Source organism: Alligator mississippiensis, chromosome 3 (genome assembly GCF_030867095.1).
Source record: "Alligator mississippiensis isolate rAllMis1 chromosome 3, rAllMis1, whole genome shotgun sequence".
In the NCBI taxonomy this organism is placed as follows: Eukaryota; Metazoa; Chordata; order Crocodylia; family Alligatoridae; genus Alligator; species Alligator mississippiensis.
In genome coordinates, this window is record NC_081826.1 from 86,724,159 (window position 1) to 86,740,324 (window position 16,166).

At 42.5% G+C, this 16,166-nt stretch overlaps 1 protein-coding gene across 6 annotated transcripts in view; it reads right to left on the bottom strand.

Annotated features, from left to right (window-relative positions):
- LAMA3 (laminin subunit alpha 3) overlaps window positions 1-16,166 on the bottom strand; it is a 193,327-nt gene that overhangs the window by 146,337 nt on the left and 30,824 nt on the right. For 5 of the 6 annotated variants that reach the window (XM_059724169.1, XM_059724170.1, XM_059724168.1 and 2 more), the window contains exons 3-7: window positions 14,055-14,172; window positions 13,045-13,163; window positions 9,950-10,120; window positions 4,256-4,353; window positions 160-275 (exon numbers count right to left, since the gene is read on the bottom strand). In XM_059724169.1, the coding sequence (XP_059580152.1) occupies window positions 160-275; window positions 4,256-4,353; window positions 9,950-10,120; window positions 13,045-13,163; window positions 14,055-14,172 (622 nt within the window). Of the gene's footprint in view, window positions 1-159; window positions 276-4,255; window positions 4,354-9,949; window positions 10,121-13,044; window positions 13,164-14,054; window positions 14,173-16,166 lie in introns of those variants that run through there. The other variant, XM_019487213.2, reaches the window with a different exon arrangement.

Genomic DNA, 16,166 nt, shown 5'->3' on the forward strand with positions numbered 1-16,166 from the left:
TAGCCTGGGAGAATGCTCACAGTAAATAAAACAGGTGTTAAACTTTCAGCATGTTTGCTATAATGCATGAACACACTTGCACTGTAGATAAGCTCCATTTATACACCAAAGTCTTCTGGGATTATGGCTTTTAAAGCAGCACCTTTTTGTGCTACTCACATTCACATTCATTTGTGTTGTCAGCTGTTGCAGGTTGCCACTGTTTCTGATTGTATCCCGGGCAGCAGCGATTGCAGGTTTCCCCGCACGTGTTGTGCTGGCATTGACACTGAAACCTGGAAAGCAAATACATTCTCAGTTAAATAAAACAAGATGTAAACTACATTTTTCTTCTTTTATCACAATCCAAAATTTACACCTAAGATGAAATAGGTCAGGACCTAAGCTCCATGGGTAAAGAGGTCAACATGTAACACCAAATTCTTCCACAACTTTTCTAGCATACGTCACAGTAGATTACTTCACCCAAATGATTTTGAGCCTATGAGCACAAATGATATAAAGAGATCGTTTTTAACTTGGAATTAATAAAGATTGAATTTAAAAATTTGATACTTCAAAGACAATAATTGAAACCAATCTTAATTTAGGTTACAGCCCAAGGCTCAAATTCAAAGTTCTATAGCAGTGGTTTTCAAACTTCTTATAATCACAAAACCCTTTCATAAAATTTCATTTGCTGCAGAACCCCTACCACTGGCTCTGTGGGCCATGTAACCTGATGTGGAGCCAGGTGACCCAGCCTGTTCCACTATTGCATTAATCTCTTTGAGAAACCCCTGATGACCTATTGCAGAATCTCAGGGTTCTGTGGAACACAGCTTGAAAACTACTGTTTATAGTATATCCAAATATATGTCACCGTTAAACTCTGCACTGAAAAGTTTCTGTTATTTTTTTATACTACTTTTTATAAGAGCTCTGTAGTATATCTAAGATAATTGCTTCATCATATTTCTCATAAAAGAATGCAAAAAGGAATATTGAGAATCAGAAATAACTAAAAAGTACAGCAACAGACAATAACCTACCAAAAGAAAAATATTTTGTGCTTATTTTGATTAATTAAATAACCTTCCTAAAAGGTTCACTTACAAATTGCAAACACTCATGATTACACATCTCACTACTTAGATCTCACTACAGTGGATGGTCTTTTTGAAGTTACTACAGTACATGCTTGAAGAACAGAGCCCTAACACTGTAAGGACTTGATTCATAGTCACTCTGACCCTGGTGTAGCTTTTTACATCAGTTCAAACTGGGCGCATCTATATTCATTAATGAGCTGTAATTACAGCACAAAGTTTAGTACCTGTAATGACAGGTACTAAATGCGCAGTAATCTGCACATTAACACAGATTAATGGGGGTTTTTTTGTGATGCTACTGTGCATTAAACTAAAGCTATTGCACATTAGCCCATTAGCACATACTTTGCCCACTGCGCTAAGGTGCAGTAGAATTAGTCTTCTGCACATTAAGCATCTCATGTAGACATACCTAGTGAGTATAACATACTGGAGAATGCTGAACTGCATTAATTGCATCAGTATTTTTCAGTTACAAAGAGAAAACCTATTGACTGTAAGCTGTATTATGTAACTGTTACTGCTGCACACTCCTATAGCAATACCTGTACAGCCTTTTCATTCATGGTTAAATTTGCAATGATTTAGCTCTTGAAATTGCTAAGAGTATGCAGAGGTAATAGTTACAAGGTAACAGCTAATGTCCCAGAGTGGCAACTTCCCCATTCCTTTTGAGGGGTTAAAAAGTTATATCTGTCCATACACAGAGATTGCACTTTAAAGTATTTTGATAACATACACCGTTGATAACATAAGGGAATTTAAAGAGGTATTTTTTCAAGCCATCACAAACAGCAAGTCTTCCTGATTAAAAAGGAGTGAGAACTTTTAGAGAACGTTAAGTGATGGAAAGAAACTGGACTTCAGAAACAACATGTGACCATGTGCCATAGACAGGAGTGTGGATGTTAGGCATTTCCCTGTATTATTATTCTGATTTGGTAATATTTTCACCCACTTTGCACTCATTTTTCACTAGTTAAATCATCTGTACAAGATAAAAGAATCACTGAAAGGGTCCTACCTTCTTATTCCTTCTTTATAAAAATACATACAAAAATATCCATCACTTGATCATGGAATTTTGTTAAACATGGCTTGGTCCTGTCAAAATGCTCGGTTAATAGGAGGAGCAAAAGTATGCTTTAGCAGCACTGTAGCAAGGGCAGTGCCAGTGGTACACTGACACCCATCATCTTCACATAAGGCAGTACCAAATCAATTGGAAGTAATGTTACATAGTAGGGGTGTGCAAAGCGGGCTGTATTTGATTCAGATTCGTATTCGGCCCAATTTGGGGGACAGTGATTTGATTCACTGATTCGGATTACTGTCCTGATTTGATTTGGCCAAATCCAAATCTGAAGATTCGATTCCGATTCGGAGAATCAGTGATTTGGGCATAGACACAGCTTTATATGTTTTTTCTACATACCTTGAGGTACCAGGCGCAACTCATGAATTCTGAGATGGTGGGGTGGATGGAGCATCCCACAGGAGCATGGGGGCCTCCCCCTGCATGCTCAGCAGCAGATGACCCCTCCACACACACCCACTGGCTTAGCGATCAGCCATGGGGGGACCCTGGGGACCCTGGGTGCCCCCCCCCCCCAGACCCAGGAGGCACCAGTCACCGAGCTGGGGGGTGAGGGGTCCCCTGCACGCTCTGCGGTGGACCTGAAAATGGACCGTAAGTGCTTCTGGTCCACTTCCAGGCCCACCACCGAGCGCACTGGGGACCCCACTCCCCGCACTCCCGTGGAACACTCCATCCACCCCAGCATCTCAGCATTCACAAACCGCCTGGTACCTTGAGGTTTGTAGAAAAAACATATAAAGCTGTGTCTGTGTCTGAATCAACGAGTCTCTCTGAATCAATTTGGAGGCTTCTGTGTTGATTCAGAGATATTAATGGCTCTCCTGGTTTGATTCAGATTCATAGATTTGGCCATTGAATTGGGCCAAATCTCTTTTGAATCAAATCAGGGATGTGCAAAGCTTCAGTCACTATTACCTAGTAGCACATAGGGGGGCACTCTGCATAACTAGGCACCAAAGTGCCTGGCTATGGCTCTGTGCTTTCAACCAGTGAGGGCCAACCTTTTTGGCAGGTATACCACAACTTGAGCTCTGCCTCCTCCCCAAGTGCCATTCTAATCCCTGTCTCTTTATCAATCTGCTGCTCTGCTTTCTGCTCCGGCCTTGATCTATCACTGTACTGCCTGCTCCCTCCCCAATCTGTCATGTGATAAACAGAGGTTGCCCATGCCACTTGTGACACAGGTTCCCCAGGTTGGCCACCCCTGCTTTAAAGAACCTGGTTCCAGAGGCATTTTCCTGGGACAGACAGGCTCCCAGGGGGTAAAATCTAACTTTGGGGGAGAGAGAAATTTTTGAGGATTAAAAAGTATCATGGGGCAAGGAATCTTTCCTGTAGTACTATCTGTGAGTATAGAATACTTGGTGTTGCTAAACCTCTTTTATTCAAGTTAATCCACAGGAAACATACATTTGTAAAGAAAAGTAGATAAGAATAATTTACTAAGCCTGTCTCTACTGTCAAATGATTTTAATTCCCAAAAAAATAGCTTCTCTCTAAAGTGTCCTAATCACTCAAATCTGTGATAATAATAAGAAACTTCTCAAACATCTAGATGCATTTCCAAATGATTGCAAAAAAGTATTTGTAATTGCTTTTTGCTTGCTCAGGAATACACTGAAAATATGGTACAGATGGATGTGCTTTTCTTTGATATTATAATCAGTAATTCAGTTAAGAGGTTATATCATCACTCTAACTATAAGGATAATAGGACACCAAGCATTCTTTTCTGACTGGTACCTTTCAAGGTACTGGACCTTCTTTGATTTCAGTTCTACTTCTGTTAAACTGGAGTAACTCCATTGTCTTTGGTTGTTTGATGCTTATCTCAACCAGGTTTAATGTAATAAAAAAAAATCCCTCATTCTCATGGAAAAAGAGCTAATTTACTTTATTGTCCTATTTAACTGTAATACAACTCAATATATCATCAAATGCATTATCAAGTTTTCACTTTAAAAATAACATGAAGAAAAGTGTGTAAGAGATCAGCATTTCACTATAATACAAAATGTTACTTTGAAAATGCCAGTGAAAGAAGTATGCTGTTCAGATTACTTACTGATACAAGTTTTCAACATTTTTCGCATCACATACTTCAGCATGACCATAGCAAACACATCGTCCACCCACACTGATATCTTTTATGCTGTAGTAATACTATGAAACAAAAATGAGAAGTATATATGCATGTACGATGGGCATTATAATAACAGCAAAAAGGTATTATTGTCTCATTAAAGTTTGTTTATCAGATTATTAAACAAATGTATTCACACAGGTCCCGATCCAGTTAGCCAAAGGTCAAACTCCTGTTGACATCTGTGTTGAAGGAGCAGAACCAATTATTACTTGGGTAAGTATTATCTGCTAACAAGGAACAACAAACAGGGGTACTTCATTTTTTCCCATGCAGCCCTGCTCACGCATAGGTCTACACTGCAATATAAAGGTGCAACTATAGCCTCTGTAGACCTACATGAGTTAGTTTTAAACTAGTTAATGCAAGCCCTGATAGTGAAATAGCAGCAGAGGCATGATTTTTACCCAGAGCCCCAAGCAGCCTTGTGGAGCTCCCAGTGAAGCCTGTACTGTAACAGCTCCACTGCTATCAGCTAGTTCAAAGCTAGCTCAGGTGCATCTCAGTGAGCAACATTTGTGCTTGGGAATGGCCAAGCTACTAATTCAATCTCCATTCACATTTCTTTGATGACCTTTCTGACATGCTAACAAGGGTACCAGTTGTAATGGTGACATGATTATGACCCCTAGCAATCAAACCGAGACTCCCCAGCTGACTTACCATAACTTCTGACTGACCTAGATTTGAGCTAATGACCTAGAGTGAGAAAACTTTACACCTTATCACCACACCTTGCAACTATCCCTATCTACTGCAGATAAAATTTTAATCATTTGGCCTGACTCACTATTTATAGTAACCTGCGTGTATGTTTAAGAAACTTAAGAGTAGTTTTCCCCACCCTAGTCATGCTTTGCTTGATAGATGGGAGTGCTGAAGAAAGCCAATTGCAAATTTGTGTCCCTCAAATACTTGGCTCCTGGCCAAGTTGGAGAGGCAGTTCTACCCTGTCAATGGAAGGTCAGGAATATCAGAGCTTTCCTCCACCATGCCCACACCACCCACAGAATGTCCATTCCCTCTCCAGACAGGAGGGTAATTGGCAGCACAGTGCTTCCCTGCAGAGGAAGACTTATCTGCTGGCCATCGCCAGCTGCTTTAAGACTACTTTGCATTGTGTGGATGGGATAAATTGACCTTAGCAGACTGGAGAATCTGGTCCATATTATTTTTTAACTTTTTGGACTGGCTCTTTTTGGACATATGCATTCATGTCTAATTGTGCTGACTGTTTATTATCATTCTCCACATTTAAAATGTATGCTCTCGTTGTCTTTGCCACAGTTAAAAATGGTTACTGCCCCCTTCTCCAATGGGATGTGACATTGTATTAATGCCATAGTAAGTGAATGCATTTACTTCTAGGTTTTTCCAGAAGGTGATTTGGAGGATTAAATTGTATTAATTTGGAGGATTAAACTGTATTGGACTGTGCTATGTCCAACTGTAAAAATTCAGATACATCATTGCTTATAGTAAAGATAATTCCCAACATTATGAAATCAACTCATAAATTGAAGAAGCATAGCCATTACTTGGATAGAGGAGAAAGCTGGGTGTATAGCAAGCTTCTGCTGTGACTGTGGTAGGTCAGGGAAGTGGGGCTATGCTGACCACTGGAAACTGGGGGAGGAAGTGACAGAAGTGGGGGAGTGAAGTCTTACCTGCCCCTAGATCTCCACATACTGAAGGCAGTCACTACTGCTGTAACAGCATAAGCTCCATCAGCAGCAGCCCCATGGCACAGGATCCTTGGGACCTGCCTATGGTGCCATTTGCTCCTCCTCCCCCCAAGATATGCTATTGGGTACAGGGCTGTGTCTGCACTAGCAAAGGTTTACTGGGGTAGGGAGCAGGGGGAAGCATTATTTCACTCTTCACACTCATCCAGGTAACGTGGGGCCTCTTCAGGACATGCTTGGAAATCTGGTGGTCTCACCAGACGACAAAGCTAACCTATTTAACAATTTCTTTGCCTCCATTTTTCTGAGCAGGGACCAGGCCATCCCCCCCACTGGGATCCCCAATGGTCCCAGGGGAGGCACAGCCAGGCCCAGGGTCAAAGAGGACCTAGTCAGGGAACTTCTGGTGGGACTGGACGTGTTCAAATCAGCAGGTCCTGATGATCTCCACCCCAGACTGCTGAGGAAATTAGCAGAGGTCATTGTGGAACCGCTGGCACAGTTTCACGAGCACTCGTGGTGCTCTGCAAGGTGCCAGAGGACTGGAAAAGGGCCAATGTGGTCCCCATTTTCAAAAAAGGGAGGAAGGAGGACCCAGGAAATTATAGGCCTGTTAGTCTTACCTCAGTCCTGGGGAAGCTCTTTGAGAAAATTATCCAGGTGCACATCTGCAAGGGGCAAGTAGGGGAGTGTATGCATAGGGGCAACCAACACAGGTTCATTAGAGGCAGGAACTGTCAGACCAACCTGGTGGCCTTCTATGACCAGATCACAAAATCCTTGGACGTAGGTGCTGCGGTGGACATAGTCTTTCTGGATTTTAGGAAGACTTTCGACACTGTCTCTCACCCCATTCTCGTTAAAAAATTAGAAGATTGTGGTGTCGATGCCTACAGTCAGGTGGGTTGCCAGTTGGCTGGAGGGCCGCATCCAGAGTGGTGGTGAACAGGTCATTTTAGACCTGGAGGGATGTGGGCAGTGGGGTCCCCCAGGGTTCGGTCCTCGGGCCTGCACTGTTCAACATCTTCATCAGCAATTTGGACGAGGGGGTGAAAAGCACCTTGTTCAAATTCGCAGATGACACTAAGATGTAGGGAGAAGTGGGCATGCTAGAAGAGCGGGACAGGCTGCAATTGGATCTGGACAGGTTATAGGGGTGGCCGGATGAGGGTAAGATGGGATTCAATACTGACAAGTCCAGGGTACTGCACCTAGGGAGAAAGAACCAGCAGCATACCTACAGGCTGGGGAACTCCCTTCTCATCAGCACAGAGGCAGAAAAGGATCTTGGAGTCATTACAGACTCCAAGATGAACATGGGCCGCCAATGTGGGGACACAGTAAGGAAGGCTAACTGCACCCTGTCATGCATCCACAGATGCATCACGAGTAGGTCCAAGGAGGTGATCCTCCCCCTCTATATGACATTGGTCAGGCCGCAGTTGGAGTACTGCACCCAGTTCTGGGCACCGCACTTCAGGAGGGATGTGGACAACACGGAGAGGGTCCAGAGGAGGGCCACTCGCATAATCAGGGGGCAGCAGGGCAGGCCCTACAAGGAGAGGCTATGAGACCTGAACCTATTCAGCCTCCACAAGAGAAGGCTGAGAGGGGATTTGGTGGCCGTCTATAAACTGGCCAAGGGAGACCTGCAGGCAGCGGGAGAGTAACAAGGAATAACGGCCATAAGTTGACAGAGAGTAGATTCAGGCTAGATATCAGGAGGCACTACTTCACAGTCAGGATGGCTAGGATCTGGAACCAACTTCCAAGGGAAGTGGTGCTCATTCCTAACTTGGAGGTCATTAAAAGAAGGCTAGATAGACACCTTGCAGGGGTCGTTTAACCCCAGCATTCTTTCCTGCCCATGGCAGGGTGTCGGACTTGACGATCTGCTCAGGTCCCTTCCGACCCTACCAACTATGAAACCATCCCCCAGATATACTGCTGGGTGCGGGGCTGTGCCTACCCAGTTCTCATAGCTGGGCAGCACAGGGCTGCACCCACTATGGTAAAGACTCTTGGAGTGGGAGGAGGGTATTCTGGTACCCCCTCATAGTTGGCACCTGGGGTTTATGCCTCACTTGCCCTCCCACCCAGTTCTTCTACTGTCTGGGTTGATTTTAACTTATCCACATGCCAAGTTTATCACAGTGGCCTTTCACCAGAATGCTGAACTACTGTTGTCTGTCGAGGGCACTGGAAATGAAAATGTTGGCTCTTGGTGTAAGCAGTTTAACCAAACACATTACCTTTCATTTACCTATCATATGTCCTATGACTAGCTAATGAGACCATCTGATAACATCAGAAGGAGTTTCTTACGCTGAAGCTACACTACTTGCCAAATATCATAAGTGCTCCATTTATTTTAGCCGTAAGTAATACCTTGAGGCAAAACCTTACAGATGCACTAAACTCAATAAGCTTACTTAATGTGTGCTGGAATTGTTTAAATTTTCTTGAAGAAGCCTACAAGGAGTTCGTACTGTTCCTTAGCCAATAGGAGGGCTGATCCCCCGAATGTTACAGCAATATAAGTTTAGATAAATAAATTTTAAAAAATAATGACCACATGGAACCAGGAGAATTGCAATTCATAGAGATTCCTTTGGACTGTGTTTCCCCACAAAAATGGAAGAGGCTTTTTCTTCCAAGGTCTACAAGAAAGTCCTATAATCTCACATCACCCGTGGAGCGTTGCTGATGCACTGGAATGCTGGTACAGTGTCTCTGAAATACTCTATGGGCCTTTATAAATGCCCTTTTGCACCACATTAATGGCGTTGCTGTTTGTACACTCAGTGGCGTATTCCACTTTAAATGACTTCATAACATAGCAAGATAAAACACCTCTGAGGTGTTTTAGTTTGCTACCTTACGAAGCGCAACAGTGCATGGGGTGCTAGAAGCTGACATGCTCAGGGCCTGGCAGGCTTCCAGAACCCCATGCACCATCCTCGCAGACATCTCCTGCCTCTGTGTGACCTGGCTGCAGCCCATGCAGGCAAAGTCGACTGAAGAAAAAAAAAATGTGGCAAAGAGCCTGATCTTTTTTTTTCTCCTGGAGCCTGCCTGCCTGTCTGCCTTAGCTGCATGGGGGTCTAGTGCTTCCCTCTGCGGCTGTGGTGCCTCCCGGGACCAGCTGGGCTGGGTGCCAGAGATGGGCGTGACCTGGGGGGTGCTGCCGCCACCACAGGGAGAAGCACCAGCCTTCCTGCAGCCACAGAGGAAAGCACCAGGCCCCCGCACAGCTCAGGGACTGCTTGGCCCACCCTCAGCTTTCCCTCCTCCACCCCACCCCTCCCCCCACCAGAGAGGCAGGTAATGATCAAGCCCTCACCCTTGTGTAAATGCCATGAGGGTTTAGTTCAGTTTAATTCCCCTAAATTGAAGCAGTGTTTTTAAAAACCCACTGTTTCAATTTAGGGAGAACTAAACTGAATTAACCCTCCATGGCATGTACAAGCAGCCCATTTGACTCCCTTTCCTTCAGAAAGGACTGTGGACCCATAGACTCCCTAACAATGATTTCCCTGAAGCCCCTCTTAACTATAAATAATAGAGGAAAAACAGAATAAAATAATATTGGTATAGTCCAGGTTATCTTCTGCTGTAATATGCTTACAGGGTTGAGGAGAAAGATATTTCTCCCTACAGCACATCTGTATTTATTATTTATTCAATCTGCATAATGCCCTGCTCTGCAACCCCATCATATGCGAATCATTCCTGCCCTTTTCAGTGTCTCACAATTCTGATTCACTCCAGTTACTTTTCTTTTACAAGCAGACCTGGAAAGAGCCATTGGCATGAGCATACCAGTTTTTGGCTGTTACTGTTGTGCAGATCTGAAAAGTTCAAGTTATTCTATTCACTATAACATGCTGAAGACAGCTGTTGAATATCTGTCTGTGAAAAAGCTACTCACTCTGCGGGTAACGGTGGGGTCTCGTTGAGCTTTGGATATCAAATGTCCAAGAAGTGTATTGGTTCTAAGAAAATGCAAGCGGATGTTTGTTGCCTTGGTAAATTCTCTAAGAGTGGGAGAGTAAGTGAAGTTTTTTGCTCCTGGACGGCCGTTTATCAAGGACACCACAATCTGATAAAACACCAAATATTTTTTGTCAAAACATATCAACCATTATTAGCAGTAGGCCCACAGCCAAATGATTTGTGGGCCTCCAAAAATTTACTATTTTGTCTAATTATATCTAGAGCAATAACAGTCACATTGCTTCATTAAAAATGCTCTGGTGATATCTATATTGAAACCTGGATATTTAAATAAATTCCCAGTGATCCAAGATATGACTGAACACTTATTACATGATAAACTACATTATACATTTATATAAACTAAATCATTCTGTTTGAATGGCTTACTTTACAAGCCACTGAAGAGATGCATGTTTTTTTACACAAAAGATCAGTAATAATCAGTTATTAATTCCATTGCTAACAGCCCATGATGTCAGTAGGAGCTTTCCCCGCATCAGAACTTGAAGTACTGGCCCCTACTCAGGACATTCATTCTTAGGTTAAGACATAAATATCTCTGGAAAAAATTAGTGTTAGTAGGTCCAATGCCTGGCAGTATGGTAATGATCTTTTCAAAGAAAGTACATTATGTTGCTTTAGAATTCCTTACATATGGAAGTAGGTTTATCTACTAATCCAAATCAAGTGCTTCTACACTCTTCTTAAGAAAAAGGAACTGATTACAGCAGCCCAGCAGTCATGAGTATGCAACTGAGTAAAAGTTTGTTTATTTATTTATAACTGAACGGACTTCAGATTCAGGTTTCCAACTGGCCATTATAAACTTTAACTACATAATACTAGAATGCTGAAGTTCCCAATTACTACACAACTCCTTTAGGAAAACTCATAGCATGTAATAGAGAATAGTGCCAACAAACATCTAAACAAATTATTTTTATAATGTGTGTTTGGATCACTACAGAAATGTTAACTGAAAACAGTATTGTAAATCTAAACTGGAACAGTAAGTTCCAAACCCTCCAAACTTTAAAGAAGTTTAGCAGCTTCATCCAAAGAATCTCTATGCAATGACCAGGGATCCTGGTTTTCAGTTTCCCATGGAAAAATACAGTAAACAGCAGATTCTACCTTTTGTCAGAGGCAAACGCATTTTAATCATTTTACCGGAGAAACCTGAGGATTTTCCAGTTTTGCAATGAGCTCCCTGCAGGCTGGCAGAGTTCCAGCCTGCATGGAGCTGGGAGGGAGCAGGAGGAGGGCAGTGAGATAGGGGCACCATGTGCATCTACTATGCACATGGCCCCAGGTAGCAATAGCAGCTCCTGCAGTTAAGTGGCAGTGGGGGGGGAGGGAAAGAGGGGGATTGAGACCCCCATAGGGAGGGAGCTGGGCAGGGCTGGGGCTGAGGCTGATGCCCAGCTGGGGCAGGGGAGACTTGGGGCCCAGGGCCACAATGCATGGCTGCAGGGCCCCAGCAGGAAGCAGAACAGGCACCTGGAGTGGCAGGGGGATGGGGCTGGCTCCCTGCATGGTGTGCACTCCCGAAGTGGTTACGGGCGACCTGCACCCCCCAGATCTGTGTGTGGAGCAGGCACGGGCTGCAGGCATGGGCTCCCACCCTGTTGACCTCCCCCGGGGCCTCTGGAGCCCATTGGGTGCGACCCAGCACAATAGGGCACAGCAGGGCTGCACAGAAAAGCTGCTCACTGCTGTGAGCTCCGCGCTGCCCTGGCGACGTGCCTCCTGCTTTGAGGGGCACAACCCCACATCAGTGCCCTCACTGCAGCTCCGTTTGCAGGAGGCATGGCACCAGGGCAGCATGGAGCTCGCAGTGATGAGCAGCTTCTCTGCACAGCCCCACTGTTCCCTGCTGTGCTGGGTTGCACCCCCTGGTTGCAGAGGCCCCAGGGGAGGGCAGCAGGACAGAAGCCTGCGCCCACACCCACCCCGCACACAAATCTGGGGGGCGCAGGTCCCCTCTGCCCCACTCAGGAGTGTGTGCTGTGGCAGGGAGCCAGCCCCATCCCCCTGCAGCAGAGGGGAGTGGAAGTAGGGGGCTGAGGATCCAGGTCTATAGCCCTGGCAGCTGGAGGCCCCTTCCAGACAGGCTAGAGAAGCAGGGCCTGTGGGTAGGGGGCAAGGGACACCAGCAAGGCTGTAGTGGGGTATGAGAGGCATGAGCAGGGCTGGGGGGCAGGCGCGGGGAGGGCTGTGGGGAGCCTTTAATTTTAATAACAGATTTTAGGGGCTTTATTCATGAAATTGTGATTTTTTTAATCAGACAATTTGTGATGTTATATCCCGGAAAACCAGGATCCCTGGTAGTGACTTAACCCAAGAACAACAAATTCCAACAACCATTAATATCAAGGAAATTTGCATTTAGATTTGACATAATGTTTAACTGGAGATAAACCTACGTGAGAAAACATTATACACACAGGCCCTCACCCACAATAGTTCCAGGCAAAATAAAAATATATGTTTCTCACTGGTAAGGAGCCACTTGATTAAATCAAAGAATTATAACCTGTGCTAGTTTTTTTTACAGACACTACATTGTTGTGTACACTTACAGCATTTTAAAACATATTTTTAACAACTGAAGGTATTTATCCTGAAATGTCAATGCATTACTCTATAATCTTTATTTCCATAAGTAATTCTCAAACAATCGGGCCCAATACATTCAGTGTGGCAATTCAAAGATAAGCCAAAATTCTAAAACTCATATAAGGTGCCTACCCATAGTCCAGAAGCTAAATGAGTTGACTAATTTAGAGGTTCTTAGCGCTCATTCTTCTCTCAGATAGCAATGAGAGGGTAGACTTCTCAGCATATTCTATACAAATCAGGCCATTGCCATGACTGCCTGAGTAAGGATTTACAAATTTAATTTTAAGCACCCAGGTTTGTAAACTGACTGAAAATTGTAATTTTTAATAAAAGCCATTACATTTTCATGCTAAGCTACCCATATATAATGCTGTTCATTTTCATCTGTTTCTAAATAGCATTTACCTCCCCATTTTCAAGAGGTACAATCCGAGAATACTCCATAGTGCAAAGGACATCATCATCCCTCCTAATAGGAGCGTTGGCTTCCTTTCCAAAACGTTCCAAACAGTCTGCTTTTGAATCTAGTAAAGTAAGAATTTGATTTTTTGACATACTGAAATATTTACTTATATTTATATTTTTTATTTTACACACAAGATTTTATATTGTTTTCACATAAATTGACAAAGAATTGTCCCTCATGGTTTCAAATGAAGTATCCCACTAAATCAAACTAGGTCAATGCTCACTTATCTCTTTATGCAAACAGAAATATTATTATAGAAAAATGCTGACAATATTAGAAATAGGTGAGCACATTCTTCTTTACTTCCTACCCCAAAAGTTGTTGATAATGTCCTGGCAGCAGTTTCAAAATATCACTAAAAATATGACTTTTTTCAAGGGTGGATTGCTTGTATTTCAGTTTAGTTTTGTATAGGGATGAAAGGCACCTTTATAATATACAAAAGACATGAACAAGTTGAAAAAGACAAATACTTACATTTCCACAGTTTACATTTCCACAGTACCAGAGTGCATTTTAATGATGTGATCAACACCAATTTAAATGAGAAGCTGTATTGTCAAGTTAATTTGGCCTGCTTTAAAAATGGATCCTGTCAAAGATTTCTCTCTGAAGAGAGGACACCTTCAAGAATAGATCTTCTGATGGCTCTCCAAGTGAAAGTTACTCTACCGTACTTTATTAAAAAATCTTGGAACAAATTTCATCAAAAAGATTCTACATTTTTCAACTACAAATTTTGCTTATGCACAACCTCTCACTCATCATTTTGAAAACAAAAGGCCTAAGAACAAGGGATCAACTGAGGATAATTTCCAAACATATCTCAGATGATTGTACTTCATTACAGCTGAAACCTTAAGAGAAGTCTATTGGTGATTTTGCTGTGATTATGTAAAACGCAGCTTTGTCCTATAAAAGTGCAGTGATTAAAGAAAATACTCACGAGCAAAATACTGCCAAGGTATGTAGGTTCCTCCAAAATCCACTGATCTTTCCAACACCCAGAGATCTGGGCGAGGAGAATTTGCAAACTTGATAAGGATATATGCAACATGGAAGAGCTAGGAACAAAACGTAAATATTAAACACAACTGAAAGCAAGAAACAGAAATTGTTATATTCTGTAAAATTGGATAGTTAAGAACTAATGTTAATTAGGAGCTTTCCTTTGTAGAGAAGAAGCAAGTTTATGCTTTCCTGTTCAGTTTCCATGAAAACAGGCTTGATTCTTAGCTGGTAACTTCTAGGGAGCTGTATTAACCTACATCACTTATAGCCCACTACATTTAGATAGAAGCTGCAATGTGACTGCTAAATGCCATTTCTTCCACACCAAAATAATTCAGTCTAGCATGTGATTAACTACTTAGATGTGTTATGAGTAGTGGTATTCAACCTCAAAAAACTGCATGGTCAATTCACCACTATCGACAGCCACAAAATAACAAAGCATGGAGCAGCATCCTGCTGCAATAACTGTGTCACCCCAACTCAACTTCATCATAATGCAGTCAAGCAAAATCACAATGTAATCAGTAAAATTCAGTGTAAAAACAGCACACTGAGCCAGATACTGCTATAAAGACAATCTGATAATGATACGAGTCTTCTGCTCTTCCCCAATGCACTCTTATGATCAACATTCTATTTACTTACTCTGAGACCAAGACCAAGCTTGAAGAGGTTTGGCTCTTGAAGGGTCTTGAAGAGTCAGGTGTTAAACTCCCCAAGCCTCAAAGATTCTCACGGATCTTTTTAGCCATAGATTGTACAGTTAGACCACAAAAGACTAGTAAAGAGGGATATACTCAGCACCCAAACATCATACCAAAAAAAAAACAACCCCACAAGAAATTAAAGAAATTCAAAGGCAAGAAACCCTACTGCAAGTCATTTAAATACTGTGAAGCAATTCCAGGGAAAGTCAATAGTCATGGAACTTCAACAATGTCAAGTTCCAAGAAATTCACACTATACAAAATGCTGAGCATGATTTATATCCTGGGGCTGTCTTCATTTACCTCAAAGGTTAATTTAAATATAAATATAAAACACTTCATACAGTGGATATAAGTATTGTCAATAAAGTGACAATCAAAAGATTGTTTGTGGCCTTCTATAAAGGAAAATGCTTTTTAAATGTACATAAATAAAGCTCATTACCACACATAAAATAGCATTGCAGACAAATGCACCATCAAATGCTCTCTACACCAAATCAGAGTGGATGAACAAGGAGTGTAAAAACCAGAATGGAAACATGTTATATATTTTGCACATGTGTAAATGAGTGTACAAATAGTAAGGCAAAGGAGAATCAGACCTTACACTACGCAGAATAATTAGCAGTCATGGAGGATGCCGTTTCCATCATAATGATAATGAGAGCCTGGAGCAAAAGCACAAACCCAAGTAGTGCCTGAAATCCCTATTGGAAAATCTCTTGCTTTTCTATGAAATGTGGTAAAATCTGCTCGTTACATTTTAAAAATTTAAAATGCACTTTAACCAACTTTTTAATTTGCATTTTAAAAACTGAATTCATTCTTGAGATTACTTTGAAAACCACCTGCTTTTCTCATTCATTCAAATGATGAACTGCATTTGTCATTTCCCTAGCTATACCATCAGTCCAAGCTTCCCGCACAGAACTGACAGCATGACAGCTCTAAGTAAAATGAAATGCTGCAGTGCATTCACAATTAAATAATAAGGCTTGAATTAAGCAAGGGCTATAAGTACACAGAATCACAGAAAATTAGGGTTGGAAGGGACCTCAGGAGGTCATCCAGTCCAACCCCCTGCTCAAAGCAGGACCATCCCCAACAAGATCATCCCAGCCAAAGCTTTGTTGTCTAACCGGGTTTTGAAAACCTCCAAGGATGGAGCTTCCACCACCTCTCTGGGTAACCTGTACCAGTGTTTCACCACCTTCCTAGTGAGAAAGTTTTTCCTAATATCCAACTTAAACCTCACTTGCTGCAACTTGACACCATTGTTCCTTGGTCTGTCATCTGCCACCACTGAGAACAGTCTAGCTCCCTCCTCTTTCGAA